General features: G+C 41.6%; 1 protein-coding gene across 5 annotated transcripts in view; it reads right to left on the bottom strand.

Moving 5' to 3' along the window:
* Positions 1-18,992, bottom strand: part of CEP44 (centrosomal protein 44) — a 94,270-nt gene that overhangs the window by 63,074 nt on the left and 12,204 nt on the right. For 4 of the 5 annotated variants that reach the window (XM_033942650.1, XM_033942622.1, XM_033942612.1 and 1 more), the window contains exon 2: positions 599-718. The exons of the other annotated variant lie outside the window; for it this stretch is intronic. In XM_033942650.1, coding sequence (XP_033798541.1) covers positions 599-687 — 89 coding nt within the window. In that variant the 5' untranslated portion in view covers positions 688-718. The remainder of the gene's footprint in view (positions 1-598; positions 719-18,992) is intronic. 5 annotated transcript variants of the gene reach the window in all.

Here is an 18,992-nt window from a genome sequence, read left to right as displayed (position 1 = left end):
ACAAGAACCATCCAAGTAGACCTCCTTCTTCCTGCCTTCCAAAAGCACTTGCTTCTTCACAAAGCCACAGGCAGCAGTTTCTAAATGCTGCACATGGCTGACCCGGAAGTCTTCCCTTTGACGTCAGCTTTGATGTTCCTCTGGAATCAGCAGGTCTTATGTTTCAATAAGTAAGCTCAATAATGAGAACACCACATCTTTCTATTCAGTCATATTATGCAATTTATATACAACTTTTTCAAATTTTTCTTTTATTGATTTTTCTCCTTTCCAGTAAGCATCTATAGTTTTGGAAGATTGCTCTACTTAGCTATTCCCACATTTTTGGATTTAAGTAAATTAAGGACAGCTTGTACTGGCTCAGTAAATCTGCAACAGCAAACTGTCAATAAACAAAATCAAACATACAAGGAGGGAATCTTTAATAACCAGAGTACATTCATGATAAAGCAAGTGAATTCTTACCCTGCATAATATTTTAAGAAAAAAAAGAAAGGAAACAAAGCCATGTTGTCATATTTTTTTCTCTTGATGATGAACATAAAATGACATATAACATTATTGATGCTTTAAAAACAACTGTTTTACTGCTTCTTACCCCTTATAATCAACATCTTTGGGATAATTTAAGAACCGAAGTCCTTGTTCTAACTTGCGTAAACACCCTTTTATATCTCCAGTTGTCATTATTCTGATTAACTTCGGTTAAGATATTCTTCTAAAAAACAAACAAAAATGTACAAGTTAACAAAGCCACATATTGTTGACCATTTAAAAAAAATAAAAATTCCATAAATTATCACTTAAGGGTCCCTTTTACAAAGCCATGGTAGCGATGCAATGTTAAATGTACCGAAACTTGTTCAGTTCCTATGGGCTTTGGTGTCATGGCTTTCTAAAAGGGACCCTATAGCAACTGTGAAATATGAATTTGAGGAGTTCTCATAAGAGCATCAGATTTTTTTCATTCCAAATTCTTTGAAAGAACTTCAAATGCTCTTATTTTTGATAATGGAAATAGATTAAGAAAGAACATTTTGGCAAATAAGGACTCTAGAGGTTCTAGAGGACTATCAGGCAGGGTCTTAAGGCGAGTATCCACCACAAAATTCATAAGAACATCCAAGCCTTTGCTAAATAATAACTGCCCTTTAAAGGGGAGTTTGGTAAGAGTAGCTTTAGATGTGGAATCGCCAGCCCACTATCTGATCCAGAACATTCTATGAGCAGAAACTGAATAAGTGGATGCTTTACCCAGGACATGAAGAATGTCAGCCATGTAGTCCACACCAGATAAAAGAAGTTGAGTATGCTATGTTCATAGCAATACTAGTGCTGCCCAATTCAGGGAAAAAAATTTTTCGATTTGATTTGACCTATTGAATTAATTTTTTGATTCAATTCACTTTTCCTGCCCAATCGGGTATGTGTTTATTTGGGTTTTTTTTTAACGGCCTGGCGGGTTTATTTTTGTAGCCTCTTCACCCACACCCCTTTGCTCTCTCCAACCCCACGTTGGTGCTGTGGTGTAAACAAAACAAAAAATACTTTTCCTCTCTCTGTTAGGTAAGACCAGATCTAGCAGAATACACTAAACTAAACTAAACCTTAGGTTTGTATACCGGGCCATCTCCGCAAGCCTAGAGCTCGGCACGGTTTACAGAGTTAGGAGGAAAGGAACTACAATGAAGGGTTATAGGAGAGGAACTAAGAAGATGGAGAGGGACAAGGGTACCAGAGAGCGGGAGGTGATTATATTTTTGAAAAGAGCCAAGTTTTCAAGTGTTTGCAGAAGGATTGGAAGGAGCTTGAATTTCTGAGCGGGGATGAGAGGATACACATTTCAAATCTGACATATTGTAATCACAAAATAGAAAATAAAATTATTTTTTCTACCTTTTGTTGTCTGATCGTCTTATTATTCAAATCATATTGGTCCCAGGCTCTGGTTTCTGTTTGTCTTCAAGTTTCAAGTTTATTAAAATATTTTTTAGACCGCTTATTCAAATATTTTTTAGACCGCTTATTCTGGTTTCTAAGCGGTTAACAATATAAAATTACATAAAAACAAATAATAAATTACATAGAAACTTATAAAAACGGGATAATGGATAAAAGTCAGATACATACAGACTACACAACAATGGGATAGTAGGGATGAACTACAATTAATATAGAAAAGGCGAGACATATAAGGATAAAACAATCGGTTGGGTAAAAATTAGCGGAAATATAAATTTAAATTTAGCCCTTAAAAGGGCAATTGTTAACTCACTCATTTAACTCGCTCACCAGTTTCTCCTGCCCATTTGACCTTTTCTTCTTTCCCGTGCTCACCATTCATCTTTCATCTCTGTACCTTCCTTTCTATTGCCATATCCAATATTTTCTGTTTCTTTCCCACTGTCTACCATCACTCTCTCTCCCTGACTTGTGCCCTACCTCAAATCTCTCTATTCCCCTCCATGCACCATTTCTCCCTTCGTTCCCTCCATTATGTGCAATTTCATCCTCTCCCATCACCATGCATGTCTCCTTCTCCTCTCCTTGTTCTACTATCTCAACTTCCTCTCACCCTCCCCTCCCACTGTACCACCAACTTTCTTTCTTCTTATCCCTTCCCTACCCCTGTGCCACCAGCTTAACTTCCTGAAGTTTCTTTCACCCCTGCCCTTGTACCACTAACTTTCCTTCTTCTCCTCCCCTATACTCCATTTGCTTTGTCGGGTATCAGCAGTGGCTCTCACATGCTACCTGCCGTTAACCCGGAAGTCTCTCCTCAGCTACGGAGAAACTTCTGATTAGCAGCAGGCAGCATGTGGGAATTGCTGCCGATACCATGACATGGCGAGATTCAATGCTGACATGGTCGGCGTGGCAAGATTATACATGGGAAAAGGGAATTCCTCTCTCCCACCCCCTGTGCAGCACTTCCCAATTGACACCCCCCACTCCCGTCAGACCTCAACTTTTGGGCCTCCTAAAACACCAGCAACAGTGAACAGGCCTGCCCGCCAGGGCTTCTCTCTGCTGTGACATCAGTGATGTGGCAGAGAGAAAGACCCGGTGGGCAGGCCAGGAGCAGCTTGTTCACCTCTGCTGCTACTTTAAGAGAGTCAGAGGAGATACAGTACTGGGCCCGCAACAAGCTCCTTCTTCACATAGTGTAACTAAAGAGTAAGAAAAGGTAAATTTGCACCTCTGGCAAGAAACTGCAATATTTTTCCTCCTCTTCTAAATGTTCAGGACTCACTGAATCGGTGAGTCCATTTTTTAAGGAAACTAATCGATTCACTGAAGTGAATCAGTGAACAGGTCAGCACTACTCAACACCTTCATGCTCCAAAGTGCGCAACATAGAAAGCATGTTGCTGAAGCAGCTTTGACTCCCAAATCCACTGCCTGAAAAAGTCTCCTGAGAATAACATCCACTTGGTGGTCCTGCATGTCCTTGAGCACCACGCCACCTTTGCTCGAAAGGGAGGTGTGCTTAATAACCTGAGCAACTAAGGAATCCATTAGGCTGACTAAAAAGCTGCTGACACTCCTGTGTCATAGGATACAGCTGGGACATGGCTCTCACTACTTTGAGAGCCCCCTCCAGAGAATCCCACTACTCTGAGATCAGGATATTAATATCAGGATGCCTGGGAAAACCCAAGAACTGAGCTCTCACTTCACACATAAGAGAAAAGGAAGTAGAAGGAGCTGGCTGAATGACTAAATTCAACTCAAGCAGAGACTCTGAAATAAGATCTGGCAAGGCAGCAGATCTAAATAAACATAGAACTGTGGGATCATCCCCTGGTTCTAAAGCCAAAGCAAGATCCACAGAGCCGGCATACATTCCTGGGTCCCCAGCCACGGAGAAAAACATTTCCTGAAAATAAGGGATCTGCAAAATGGTCATTATCATCATCCTGGAAAAGGTCTTCCGTGTCCTCAACAGTGGCAGACTGTGAAGAAGAGGTGCTTTGCTAGACAATACTGTGAGGAGATAGGTCCAAGGCACAGCGGGACTGTGCAGGAAAAGCATGGCTCTCATAGAAGGCTTGCTATAAAAATTTCATAAAGGCTGATAAGTCCTCTGGACCCTGGAGTGTGGAGTCACCCTTTGATGAGTTTAGCTTGCATTTCTTGGGCTACAGGGCGTCCGTGTCCTATCCTGCGGAATGGGCAGGATTACCAGGCTCCGAAAACAGAAAAGGCCACCCCAATGGGCTAGCTACCTTCTTAATCACCTGCTTAGTCAGAGGAAAGGCTAAGCTGGATGCTTTCACCTCTCCGTTTCACACCACAAGGCACGTAATGCAAGGACACTCCTGAGGCACAATTTGTGCGCAATTTTGACATGAATTTGGATTAGAAGAGCCCAAGGACTCCATCCCAACCAGTTCTGAGTCAAAAATTACAGTTTTGGAAGTGCAGGAAACTTTTGAAAAAAAGTTTGCTAAAATCCAAGATGACCACCGTTAAGAAATTTGCACCTAAAGACCCTAATAAAACATACTTACTAAAAATAAAACAACAGCGAAATTAGGATTTTTCAGGTGGAGGAACACAGAAAAACATTCAGAAATGCCCAAAAAACTGTATTTCAGACCTCCCCCAATTCACCTCACAGACAGTAACAGCCTTACTCACTGTGACCTGTGCACGACATGTGCTACAGCCTGCCTCAGCTATTTACACTGCCTCAAGATGGAAATGCCTCTTCAATACTGATCTTCGGCTGCACAGACACAGAGCCTGACCGTTTCCCCACCCCCGCGGTCCGACAGATATACTTACAGAAAAGGGGGTGGTGAAAATGCAGCTGACACCATGAGATACCAGCTTCCTAAGGATGCCTAACAGCCTGCTCTCGAACCCCTGCTAAATAGTTGGTGACGAATAAACGCAGGGGTGGCCAAAGATACTAGTGCAGTCTACTTCTTCTCTACACAGGCAGAAATGAAAATGAAAGCTCTGAGCATGGAAAACACCGAAAACAAAGAAAAATGCTGAATAAAATAATAAAAGAAAAAGAGCAGAACAGAAACACTCCTTCCGGCTCGCGTGATGAAGGAAAAAACTGGAGATGGCAGTAGAGCTCACAGTAAAGTAGGAGGGACACAGAAAAAAATCCAGAGTGGATTCCTTTTGCAGATGGCTCACGGCCATGGGGAGATAACCTGCTTGTCTAGAATGGCATACCTATTGAACAAGAAATCCAATTTATGTTCTATATTTGAAAGTCTATTCCTATATAATATACTTTTTTTCTGAACCACCCTCTTTCTCTTCCTCCCTCTCTTCCCTGCCCTTCTGCTCTTCACCTCACTTCTCTTGAGCCTGCATAGGTATATGAGACGCAGAAATAGAAGATTCGACTAGATTGTGTTGTTAAATTTATTTGCCACTGCCTCTGAAGTCTGAACCCGGGACCCAAAATAGAATAGACAAGACAAAAATACAAAAGATTACAGGGAACAGCAGAAATATTACATTACATTAGTGATTTCTATTCCGCCATTATCTTGCGGTTCAAGGCGTATTACAAAAGGAGTTATCTGGCCATTTCAAGAGGAATTGAAGAGTAGAGAAGGTTGCTTCAGAGAATTGGGATGAGTCTTGCGGTGTTAGTTTGTCTTCAAGGATTTCTTGAATAGCATGGTTTTTATTTATTTTCTGAACGATTTGTAGTCTGGGGTCAAAATAGTTCACCTCAGGGGAAGGAGGGAGGGAATGAGAAGAAGGGAAGGAGAGAGAGGAATACTTGAATATAAACCCCTATTTTGGAGGAAAATGTTATCTCAGTTTATATTCAAATAAAAATGGTAATTACAGATAATGAAATAAAAAGATAACATATAACACTCAAAACAGTAATAGGATATGATAGGCCTGGATTATACTGAAACAAACTTCCATAACCAAGTTTAATTATTTCCGAAATCATAACAATATCTGGAAACTCTGATTTAGTTTATATTTTGAACTAAAAGATTATTGGCTTGGGCTGCTTATCACCTTTAGGATGAAAGAAAGGACCTGATTTCTAAGATGGACCACTTACAACTAACTTAGTTTGACCTAATTCATGAAGTGAAAATTTTCACATGAATTTTTATGGGAAATGTTGCAACCAGTGAATCATGAGGTATTACATTATATTTTTCACTATTAACAAAGGAAGAGAGACAAATGCACACACCATGTCTGGAAAGAATATCAACTGTTTATGAACATGCTGAAAATACTTTGCTTATAAGACAAAATATATTATCCTGAATTATCTACCATGTCAATGGGTTTAGTGTTTACCTTGCTAACAGGTTATGATTTAATACAGCAAGTTGAATGTTTTAATTTTTTCAGCCATTCATGGTAAAAATATTTTAAGTAAAAGCTTTCGCTGCTCAGTCTCTAGGCACAGTCACTACAGTTGTCCATACTTGGGGATTTTGAAGCTTTTAGCTAACGCAAAATGAATTTTTATGACTTTTCAACCACTGCACTCTATTTGACAAATTATATATTGAAATATATGTATCACTTGAGGTCTCCAGCAAAATTTAGGAATGGATCCAAAACTGTACAGAACATTTTCCATCAGCTTCACTGTTGGCTTAAGACTCTGGATTCCTTTACACGTTCCTCAGCACAAGGAACCTCAGGTCACTGACTCATCTATGGCCTTCAACTCAGTAACTGGCACAGAGTTCTTTACAGGCAGAGCTGATTTTGATTCTTAACTGTTAACAAATGAATAAATATAATGCCATCAAACAACAAGCTAATGAAGAGCTGCTTTGGTTTTCACATCATCATGAATTATACAGAAAGTTGATATCATCATTAATTATACAGCAAGTTGATCCCATTTGGTTCAACATTTCCAAACCCAAGTCACACTTAACAATTATGTTATGCAGGACATAAGGCTCTGCATGCAGAGTAGTGATGTTAGAGGAAACTAATAGGATCAAAAGAAAAGCTAGGGAAACAATGAAAGCCCCAACAGAGGCTGGAATTATTCAAAGGAGGCAGCTGAAGAGGGGGAAATAGAGGTAATACAATGTGCAATGTGTGTGCTATGCAAAGTAGAGCACAGCTATTTGTACCCTGCATACGCTCTGTTCATTCCCATGTTCCTGAGCTCATGCTATATCTACAGGGAGGTATACCGTATATGACTATACATGTACTTCAGTGTTTATCCTCTTGTTGCTATGAAATATTGACAGCAGAGCCAATGTATTTGTCCGGATCATTTATACTGTATTTTTTGCTCCATAAGATGCACCTCACCATAAGACGCACCCCAGATTTAGATAAGGAAAACAAGAAAAACCCCCATTCTGAACCAAACCGTATACTAATATATACCCAACACCTTTAAATTCCATCCAAGCCCCCCCAATCAATCATCATTTTTACATACCCCCCAGCACCTTTAAATTCCGTCCCAGCCCCCTGGCACCTTTAAATTCCATCCCAGTTCCCTTGCGGTACCTGCAATTTTGGAGTCGATGGACGGCTGCTTGTTGGGCCCCCGGCGCACAAGTGCGGTAATGCCTGGGCCCGTGACACTCCCTAATTGTGACGGTCGCTGGTGTTTCGCAGGGCGGCTGCCTGCTGATTACCGGCACGTTGATGCCAGCGGCGCACAAGCATGCTGGTGCGTGGGCGTACACCACTTCTGAATGGCTGCTTCAGTTCTAGAGACAGGTATGCATGTTTTTATTCTGATATTTTTGGCAGTGTGAGGGGGTTAGTGATCACTGGGGGAGTGTGTGGGAGACTTTACATTGTCTCTGCGGTGGTTATCTTATCACTTTGGATACCTTTTTGGCACTTATACCTGTTTTTACATCATCTAACTCACAACTTATAAGTTTCGTCCAGGAAGTCTCATGAAACATTTGATTATCCCAGCAAGTCGACTAAGTCTAGGTCAGCCCACATCCCGCCCTAAGACCTCCTCCAGATATGCCCCTTTTAGCTCTGGGCACACAGTGGCATTCAGAAGCCTAAAAAGTCCCTGGATACGTCCAGAAAGTCAGTTTGATAATCGGCACTTGGACGACCTGTCTTTTAGGTTGTCCAAGTGCCGACTTGAGCGGGTTTTTAGATGTGTTTAAGTTTTGATTATGAGCCACATAGCATCCAACTTTTCAAAATGATTGGGAGTGCTAAACTTGGTACATATTATGACTCCATCTTGTTTATATCTTTTAAAAGGTGCAGTCTCCAGAACTGTACACAATATTCTAAATGAGGTCTCACCAGAGTTGTAAACAAACCAAACCAGGGGTATCAATACCTCCTTTGTCCTGCTGGCCATACCTCTCCCTTTGCACCTTAGTATCCTTATAGTTTTCACAGTTGCCTTTTCAACCTATTTGGCCACCTTTAGATCACATACTACCATACCCAAGTCCCGCTCTTCTTTCATGCACAAAAGTTCTTCACCTCCTAAAAACTGTACTGTTCCCTTGAGTTTTTGCAGCCCAAATGCATGATCTCGCATTTCTTAGCATTAAATCTTAGCTTCCAAATTTCAGACAATTCTTCAAGTTTTGGTAGGTCCTTCCTCATATAATTCACACTTTCAGGGACAGCCCTTCGGCAATATTGCTTACAAAAATGGTCCAAGAACCAAACCATGAAGCACACTAGTGGTAACTTCCTTTTCCTTAAGAGAGATCTCCATTGACCACTATCACCTTGTCGCCTTCCATTCAACCAGTTTCTGACCCAGTTTGTCACTTTGGGGCCCATCCCTAGGGTACTCAGTTTATTAGATGCCTGTGTGAAACACTGTCAAAGGCTTTGCTAAAATCTAAATATACCACATCTAGCGTACTGCCTCCATTCAATTTTCTGGTCACCCATTTGTCTAACAAGACATGCCTTGGGTCCTTTAATCCACTGGATTCCAGAAACTGTACTATTCTCTGTTTTAAAAGTGGTTCCATTAATTTACTTACCACAGAAGTCAGACTTACTGGCCTGTAGTTTCCTACTTCTTCCTAACTTCTACTTTGGTGGAGAGGGACCACATCTGCTCTTCTCCAGTCCTCCGGTACTACTTCCAATTCTAGAGAAGCATTGAAAAGGTCAGCCAGTGGAGCCGCCAGAACTTCCTTAAATTCCTTCAGTACCATCCGATGTACACTATCCGGCCTCATTGCTGCTGCACTTCTAAAAGTAGAACAATGCATCATCCATGATCTCAAAGCATTACACCCAGGAGGCCCGAATACAGAAACACAATATAACAGGGGTCTCAAAGTCCCTCCTTATGGCCGCAATCCAGTCGGGTTTTCAGGATTTCCCCAATGAATATGCATGAGATCTATGTGCATGCACTGCTTTCAATGCATATTCATTGGGGAAATCCTGAAAACCCAACTGGATTGCGGTCCTCAAGGAAGGACTTTGAGATCCCTGCAATATCACGTATTCTTGTAAAAAAAAATTATTTCTGCATCTTTTTCCATATTTGCATGTAGGGATGTTTTTTGGCACATGTTACTCCCATACATTATGCTTTGTCTCATAATTTCCATTTTTATACATATTGCCTTTCTCCATTTCATTATCCTTTTTTCCCTTCCAACTCCTCTCTTCCTCTGTCAACCTTGTATAGTGCATACATTCCCCCTTTTTGTTTTCCCACCAGCCCCTATTGTTCCTGAAGCCTTTTCCAATGTGATTTCATGAATTTTTGGTTCATATTTGCTTCCCTCTATTTTTTTTTGTCTCCATTTGGCATACCCCTATGTCCAAACATCACTTCTTGCTCATTGCCCAAACATGACCCTTCACAAAGGCGGACTTTTTTTAACACATATTTTTATATTATTTACCGTATTTTATTTATTCTTTTAGTCATTCATTCCTTTCCAATCTTATTATCGTTTTTATTATCATAATGTTTTTTCCCTTTTGTTTCTTGAGACTTTTTTATTTAATGTTTTTTGTTTCATTTTAACTCCATGCAATACAATCTATAGTCCAAGTAATGGCACTCTCACTTCAAGCATATTGCAACAGAGTGATGTCCTTTTCCACATAATTGGTGTGCTACGTAGGAACACATTTCACTTTCAAATTCACCGGGTAGTCCGTTGAGGTTTTTAGCTTCAATATTTACTATTATTTTCTGATTCTAGATCATCTGTGTTCGTCCCACGCTTTTTTGAACTCCGTCACCATTTACATCTCCACCACCTCTCTCGGGAGCACAATCCAGGCATCCACCACCCTTTCCGTAAAGAAGCATTTCCTTACATTGCTCTTGAGTCTACCACCCCTCAACCTCAAATTTTGTCCTCTGGTTTTACCATTTTCCTTTATCTGGAAAATATTTTGTTTTACGTTAATACCTTTCAAGTATCTGAACGTCTGAATCATATCTCCTCCGTCCTTCCTTTCCTCTAAGGTATACATATTCAGGGCTTCCAGTCTCTCCTCATTCGTCTTTTGGCGCAAACCTATCATTTTCGTCGCCCTCCTCTGGACCGCTTCAAGCCTTTTTGTGTCCTTCGTCAGATACGGTCTCCAAAACTGATCACAATACTCAAAATGGGGTCTCACCAACGACCTGTACAGGGGCATTAACACCTTCATTCTTCTACTGGTTACACCTCTCTTTATACAGCCCAGCATACTTCTGGCAGCAGCCACCGCCTTGTTGCACTATTTTTTCGCCTTTAGATCTTCAGACACTATCACCCCAAGGTCCCTTTCCCCCTCTGTGCATATCAGCCTCTCACCTCCCAGCATATAAGCTCCTTGCGATTATTAATCCCTAAATGTATTACTCTGCATTTCTTTGCATTGAATTTTAGTTGCCAGATATTAGACCATTCCTCTAACTTTTGTAGATCTTTTTAATGTTTTCCACTCCCTCCTCGATGAGTACTCTGTTACAAATCTTGATATCATCTGCAAAAAGGCAAACCTTTCCCTTCTAACCTTTCAGCAATGTCTCTCACAAACATATTGAACAGGATCGGCCTCAGCACCGAACCCTGAGTGACTCCACTACTCACCTTTCCTTCTTCCGAGCGACTTCCATTAACCACCACCCTCTGGCGTCTGTCTGTCAACCAGTTTCTAATCCATTTCTCCACTTTGGTTCCTAACTTCAGCCCTTCAGGTTTGTTCAAGAGCATCCTATGAGGAACCGTGTCAAAGGCTTTGCTGAAATCTAAGTAAATCACATCTAGTATATGTCCTCGATCCAGCTCTCTGGTCACCCAATCAAAAAATTCTATCAGGTTTATTTGACAAAATTTACCTTTAGTAAAGCCATGTTGCCTCGGATCCTGTAACTCATTAAAATCTAGGAAGTTCACTATCCTTTCTTTCAGCAACACTTCCATTATTTTACCAACAACTGAAGTGAGGCTCACCGGCCTGTAGTTTCCTGCTTCATCCCTGTGACCACTTTTGTGAATAGGGACCACATCTGCTCTCCTCCAATCCCCAGGAACCACTCCCATCTCCATAGATTTGTTGAACAAGTCTTTAATAGGTCCCGCCAGAACCTCTCTGAGCTCCCTCAGTATCCTGGGATGGATCCCGTCCGGTCCCATCGCTTTGTCCACCTTTGGTTTTTCAAGTTGTTCATAAACACTTTCCTCCGTGAACGGCGCAGAATCTACTCCATTTTCCCATGTAACAGTCTCATTCCTTCTACAGGATTTTCTTCCATGAACACAGAGCAGAAGTATTTGTTTAGCACGTTTGCTTTTTCCTCATCACTTTCCACATATCAGTTCCTAGCATCTTTTAATTTAGCAATTCCATTTTTCATCTTCCTCCTTTCACTAATATATCTGAAAAAAAATTTGTCTCCCTTTTTTACATTTTTAGCCATTTGCTCTTTCGCCAGACGTATCTCTCTCTTGGCTTCGTTCAGTTTCACCCAGTAGTCCTTTCTGTACTCTTTTTCTTTGGTCTTTTTATATTTCAGGAACGCCAACTCTTTTGCCTTTATTTTCTCTGCCATTAGTTTGGAGAACCATGTCAGTTTCCTTTTTCTCTTGTTTTTATTTATTTTCTTCACATAAAGTTCCGTAGCCATTTTTATAGCTCCTTCAGCTTAGACCATTGTTTTTCCACTTCTCTTATGTCCTCCCATCCTAACAGCTCTTTCTTCAGGTACTCTCCCATTTTATTAAAGTCCGTACGTTTGAAATCTAGGACTTTTAGTATTGTGCGGCCGCCCTCCACTTTAGTCGTTAGAGCAAACCAAACCGTTTGATGATTGCTACTTCCCAGGTGAGCACACACTCGTACATTAGATATACTCTCTCCATTTATGAGGACCAGATCCAATATTGCTTTTTCCCTCGTAAGTTCTGTCACCATTTGTTTGAGCAGAGCCTCTTGAAAAGCATCTACAATGTCTCCCTTCTTTTTTCTGATTCCGCAGATGGAACTTTCAAATCCACATCCAGCAGCTTGAAACTTCTGGATATCCACAATCAGAGCTTTATCAATTTGCTGCGATTGAGGCTAAGGTCTGTAGACTACACCCATGTAGAAAGAAGTTCCATCTTCTCTTTCAGAGTGATCCATATCGCTTCTTTCTCTCACCAGGTCCCTTGCATTTCAGTCACTTGGATATCGTTCTTTACATAGAGAGCTACTTATCCAGATCATCTGGCAGGCAGAAAAGTATAAGAGCTTACTTTGATCATGACTCGGATGATATTATAAAGAGAACTGGCCACATAATCCACTCCTTCCATATCAAATGGGGCAGACATCCTCCAGCTCCAAAGACATCCTCCATCCTCCATGTCTGTCTCCCTGCCTGCTCCCAAGCCACTGCCCCTGCCATCGAGGAACAGGCCTACAAATCACTGCCACCCCAAGCTCTCCCTGCTTCCCCACACAGAAGTGTCAGGCCGACCAGATTTCTTCTCCCCGACGTCATTTCTGAAGTCAGAGAGGAAGTTCCGGGCCAGCCAGCCAGCAATTGGCTGGCCTGGAACTTCCTCTCCGATGTCAGAATTGACGTCGGGTGGGGAAAGCTGGTCAGCTCGGCGCTTCTGAGTCGGGAAGCAAGTAGAACGCGAAGGCAATGCGATCGACTCGCGTTGCCTTCGCGATCTACCATTCGATCGCGATCAACCTTTTGGGCACCCCTGCGCTACAGCTTTGATACCCAAAGCTAGTGCTTCAAACTGATTTTTAAGGATCATGTCCACCTTACGATCCTGTGCATCCTTTAGCATCACCCCTCCCTCGTTAGGAAGGGAGGTACACTTACTCACTTGAGCTCTCGCAGAATCCACCTTCAGCTGCGAAAACAGCTGTTGGAAGTCCAGAGCCATAGGATAAAGCCTGGACATAGTTTTTGCTACCTTTAGGGAACTTTTGGGGGACTCCCACTGCTCAGTGACTAATGAGGTGATGTCTGGATGTACCTGAAAGAAAGTAGTCTGTGTGTTTGTACCGCTCATAACGAAACACTGGGAGGTGAAGGGTTGTTAAGGTTTCAACTTCAACTCACACAGTGTTCAAAATGACATGTGAAACTGTTGCGGTCATGAAAAGATGGCACACTGAGGGATCATCACCTTGATCAATAGCAGCCACTGCCTCCTGACCTCTGGCCCCAAGCAGAGACCCCAAATCATCCAAGGATGCAATGGATCCTTGAGATAGTAAAGGCATGGATAGGGACTTCCAGTCCTCCAAGTCCTGCTCTGAATGGTCACTGATGCTTTGAGCCAATGTTCTAAGCCTAGGAAACCTGCTTGAGAGGGATATCTCCCTCTGTCAGAGCCAGGGCTGTGGAGTCAGTAGATAAATGTTCCGACTCCGACTCCTCAGTTTTTTGTACTTTAGACTCCGACTCCAACTCCAGGTGCCTGAAATTTCCTCCGACTCCGACTCTTCGACTCCGACTCCACAGCACTGGTTAATTTTCAGATCGTTAAAATGGAATGTCAAGTTGAGAGAAATGAGCATTTTCGACACCACCTTCTTTTTGCTTTTAATCAAGGTTCTAAGGCCGCAGAAGCTGCTCGCAACATTTGTGCTGTGTATATAGTGGGTGCTATAGCTAAAAGAATTGCTCGTGATTGGTATGCCAAGTTAAAAAATGGAGTCGGTAGGTAAATGTTCCGACTCCGACTCCTCAGTTTTTTGTACTTCCGACTCCAACTCCAGGTACCCGAAATTTCCTCCGACTCCTCGACTCCGACTCCGAAACCTTGGTCAGAGCCAACATGCTCACAGGCAGCACAGCGCTCCCCAGGTCTGTCAAATATGCTTTCCACAAGACACTGACAAAATATGAAAACCCCTAGACAGGAGTCTCAAAGGACACCTGACTGGGATAATTGGCCCTACACACACTTGCGTTTCGCACTCTCATTGCATGCAGCATCTGAAGGGGATCTCTTCCCTGAAAGCCGGGCTTTTTAGGGTTCTGCTGACCTGGAGGACTCTAAGGAGCCTGAGCCTAAAGCTCCCACTACTTCCTCCCGTGGCATGTGAAATAGGGGCTGACAAAGCTGCATGAAAAAGGCATGAAACAGGGGCAGATGATACCTGGGCAAAACGAGAGGTTTTGAAGCAGAAAACAGCTTTTGAAAAAAAAAGATTGATAAAAATCCAAGATGGCTGCCACAAGTAAAACTGCCACAGTTTTTCTGAAAAACTAAAAATGTTAAAAAAGGTGTTTTGGAGGGAAAAGAGAAAGGGAATGGGGGCTTGTATACTGCCTTTTTGTGGCTTTTGCATTTCAAAGCTACACATTCAAAGCAGTGGGCACTGGAGGATTAACCCCCTCCTTTACAAAGCCGCGCTAGCATTTTTAGCTCTGGCCATGGCAGCAACAGCTCAGGCACTCAAAGGAATTATTTAAGTGTCAGAGCACTCAAAGGAATTTAAGTGTCAGGCACTCAAAGGAATTATTTAAGTGTTACCGCGACAGCCGGCACTAAAAAAGCTATTGCAGCTTTGTAAAGGACGGGGTACGTGACTTGGCCCAAGGTCAGAAGGAGGAGTTGAAAGATATGAATGACATCCCTCTGCAAAGTTTACGATTAAAGGAGGACAACAGCTTCAGTACAAAATTCTATGTATATTCAACAGAACTGACTTCTGTAGTTGTGCTCAAAACCAATTATGTCTGGTAGATAGACTATGGTCAGATTTTTCATCATTATAATGGAATACGTTTAATTCTCTCTTTCAAAAATACAGTCATGTGAAAAAATTAGGACACCCCATGAAATATTCAGTTCTTTCTTAAGAAATGTCCACATATCGATGTCAAATCTTTTTTTTATTTATCTCTGGAAAAGAAAATTATGTAATTGCAGGTAAACAACAAAAAGTTTCCTTGATTTACTCATGAAACAAAAGATATCCTCAAAAACGTATATTCTAACTCAGGAATAAATTAGGACACCATACACCCTAATAGTGCTACCCCCTTTGGCTGAAATAACTGTAATGAGATGCTTCCTGTAGTAATCTACCAGTCTCTGACATTGGTCTGAGGAACATTTGGCCCACTCCTCAATGCAGAATTCTTTCAGCTGTGAGATGTTTGAGGGTTACTTGCGTATACAGCCCATTTCAAATCACCTCACAGCATCTCAATGGGATTAAGATAAGGGCTTTGACTCAGCCAGGACTCTCCATTTCTTAAATTTTCATCCAGTCCTTGGTGGATTTACTGGTGTTTGGGGTCATTGCTGTGTTGCTTCAGCTTTAATTTTCTTACAGATGCTCTCACATGTTCCTCAAGCACCTTCTGATACATGGTAGAATTCATGGTGGATTCTATAATGGTGAGCTGATCAGGTCCTGCTGCAGCAAAGCATCTCCAAACCATGACACTGCCACCTCCTTGTTTCACAGTTGGTATGAGGTTCTTATCCTGGAATGCTGTATTTGGTGTACCCCAAACATATCCTTTTTTTCTGGTGTCCAAGTAATTCAATTTTAGACTCATCTGTCCATAGAACACTATCCCAGAAGTACTGGTGTTTGGCTATGTTCTCTCTGGCAAACTTCAGTCTGGTCTTGATGTTTCTCTTAAAGAGCAAAGGTTTCCTCCTTGCACACCTCCCATGCAAGCTAAATTTGTGAAGTCTCTTTCTGATTGTAGAGGCTTGCACTTTCACATCAACAGCAGCAAGAGTCTGCTGTAGGTCCTGTGATGACATTTTAGGGTTTTTGGAGACTTCTTTTAGCATCTTGCGGTCTACTCTGGAGTCAACTTGCTTGGATGGCCAGACCTGGGCATGTTGGCAGTTGTTTGGAAAGTCCTCCACTTGTACACTATTTTCCGGACTGTGGAATGGCTAATGTTAAATTATTTTGAGATCTTTTTAAATCCCTTACCAGACTTATAAACTGCTACAATCTTATCATATGCACCTGATGTGATACACCTATGTGATTTGAGCCACTTTAAGTGGGAGGATATTTGTGTGTGGGAGGGGGTCCTAATTTTTTCTCAGTTAGAATACACATTTTTGTTGATATCTTTTGTTGCATGAGTAAATCAAGGAAAAGTATTGTTGTTTACCTGCAATTACATCACTTTCTTTTCCAGAGAAAAATAATAAAAAAAAAAAGATTTGGACATCCTTATGTGAACATTTCTTAAGAAAGAACTGAATGTTTCATGGGATGTCCTAATTTTTTCACATGATTGTATATACACTCATATTGTTGGCTAGATTACAGTCCATCTTATAATATGAAAACAGCTTCTTCTCATTTTAAAATGCAATTATTTGACTGGATTCAATGGCAATTGGATTTGGGAATTTTCCCTTCTAATTTAGGAGAGGTTATGGTTACACTAATTCTTAAAGACTGAAACAAATCCAGCCACAAGGTATTTTAACTATAGGCCTGTAGCATCGATTCCATTTGTTGTAAAATTAATAGAACACTTGGTAAATTATCAAGTTATAGATTTCTTGGATAGGTTTAATATTTTGCATTATGCTCAGTCCAGATTTAACACAAAACATGAGAATAGATAAAGGCAAAATGAACCATCCAGTCTGGCAATGTTTAGTACTGAAACTGTAATAGATTCTTTGATGGATAAGATAGCGCCCTTAGAACACTACTTCCTCTTCTTTCAAAAAAAGTAAAATCCTTAGAGGGGCATAATCAAAATACGTCTAAGTCCGTTTTGGGCCTAAGTCGCTAGTCTCTCAAAGTCGGAAATGTCAAAAGTCTATTCTCAAAAAATACGTCCAAAATATATATTTTTTTGTGAATTGTCTACTTATATGTTCAGCCGTTTGATCGGCCAGACCGCCAAGTCGTCTATCTTTATACCCCATTCCAAGTCAAAAACGCCTAGAACAAGACCTTTTGAACATGGGAGGGACCATCAAAGTGATAGGCTGGCCACCCAGACATGGCAACAGTGGGGCACCTTACAGGGCACTGCAGCAAACTTCACAAAAAGGGTACCACATAAACATCTAACCACAACTCCCTTATAGGTCATGGTGAATCCCCCAAAACCTACTATACCCACATGTCTACCTAATAATCCTTAAGGCTTAGGTTGCACCTATATGGCAGTACAATAGGGTTTTGGGGGGTTTTGGTGGGTGCACATGTTTCACCATGAATGCAGTGCCTAGAGTGGTTTATGGGCCTAGGTCCTCCCCTCTATTGTTCACTAGCCCACTCATCCCCAGACTACTTAAGCCACCTCTGTGCAGTTCTATTACGCTTTCCTATGCCAGGTGCTGATGTTCTGCAGGCAGGTATGTATGCCTTTATTCTGATTTTTATAGCAGTGTGGGAGAGGGAGGGTCATTGATCATTTGGGGAGTGTATGTGGGTCTGTACTTTGTGTCTACAGTGGTTATCTGGTCACTTTGGATACCTTCAGGGCTCTTGGACCTGTTTTTAGATCGCCTAAGTCACTACGTATAAGTTCCGTCTAGGCAGTCTCATTAAACTTTCGGTTATACTTGCAGTACGACTAAGTCTAGGTCGGCCCACATCCTGCCTACCTCCCGCCCTAACTACTTCTTCAAAAATACCTCTTTTCACTCTGGGCGCACAGCAGCACTGAAAAGGCCAAAGTTGTTTATAAATACATCTAAAACCCGTTTCGATTATTGGCACTTGGATGACCTGTCTTTTTGATCATCCAAGTACCGATTTAGGCGGTTTTTAGACGTTTTTATTTTTTGATTATGAGCCCCGTAGTATTCTCCTGAACTTCAACTGATTAGATGTCAGTTACACTCTACGGAAAGATGCTGGAGACGTCGCCAATCTCATAAGAACATAAGAATTTCCATACTAGGACAGACCGAAGGTCCATCAAGCCCAGTATCCTGTTTTCAATCGTGGCCCGCCCAGGTCCCAAGTACCTAGCTGGGTCCCAACTAACTCAACAGATTCTATGCTGCTTATCCTAGGAATCAGCAGTGAATTTCCCCAAGCCATCTCAATAATGGCCTATGGACTGTACTTTTAGGAAATTATCCAAACCTTTTTTAAACCTCGCTAAGCTAACTGATTTTACCACATTCTCCGGCAACAAATTCCAGAGTTTAATTATATGCTGTACGAAGAAATATTTTCTCCGGTTTGTTTTAAATCTACTACTTAGTAGCTTCATCGCATGCACCCTAGTCCTATGTGGCGGGGTTGAGCCCGGCCACGCACGCTCGGATCTAGTCCCCACAGAGTGCCAGTGAGGTGTGAAGGTTTCCCCAAATAAACAGTCGTTTCTTCCTTTTGCACTTTCAAAAACAAAAAATTTTATTTTCCTGGACAATTCTTTCTTGGCTGCAAAATCCGCTATCCAGGCTTTCAACTCAGTCCATACTTCAAAAATACAGCCCACTTTACAAATCTCCCACAGTTCAAGATTTCTTATTCTTTTCCAAATAAAAAAAAACAGCAAATTGGTTTTAAAGCTTTTGTCTCTGGGCTGCTGCCTTCTCTCAGTCCAAGCAGCCTTTGTAACTGGG

Source organism: Geotrypetes seraphini, chromosome 1, assembly GCF_902459505.1.
Source record: "Geotrypetes seraphini chromosome 1, aGeoSer1.1, whole genome shotgun sequence".
NCBI lineage: Eukaryota > Metazoa > Chordata > Amphibia > Gymnophiona > Dermophiidae > Geotrypetes > Geotrypetes seraphini.
The sequence above is the reverse complement of the archived record's forward strand: the minus strand, read 5'-3'. Positions and strand labels throughout refer to the sequence as shown.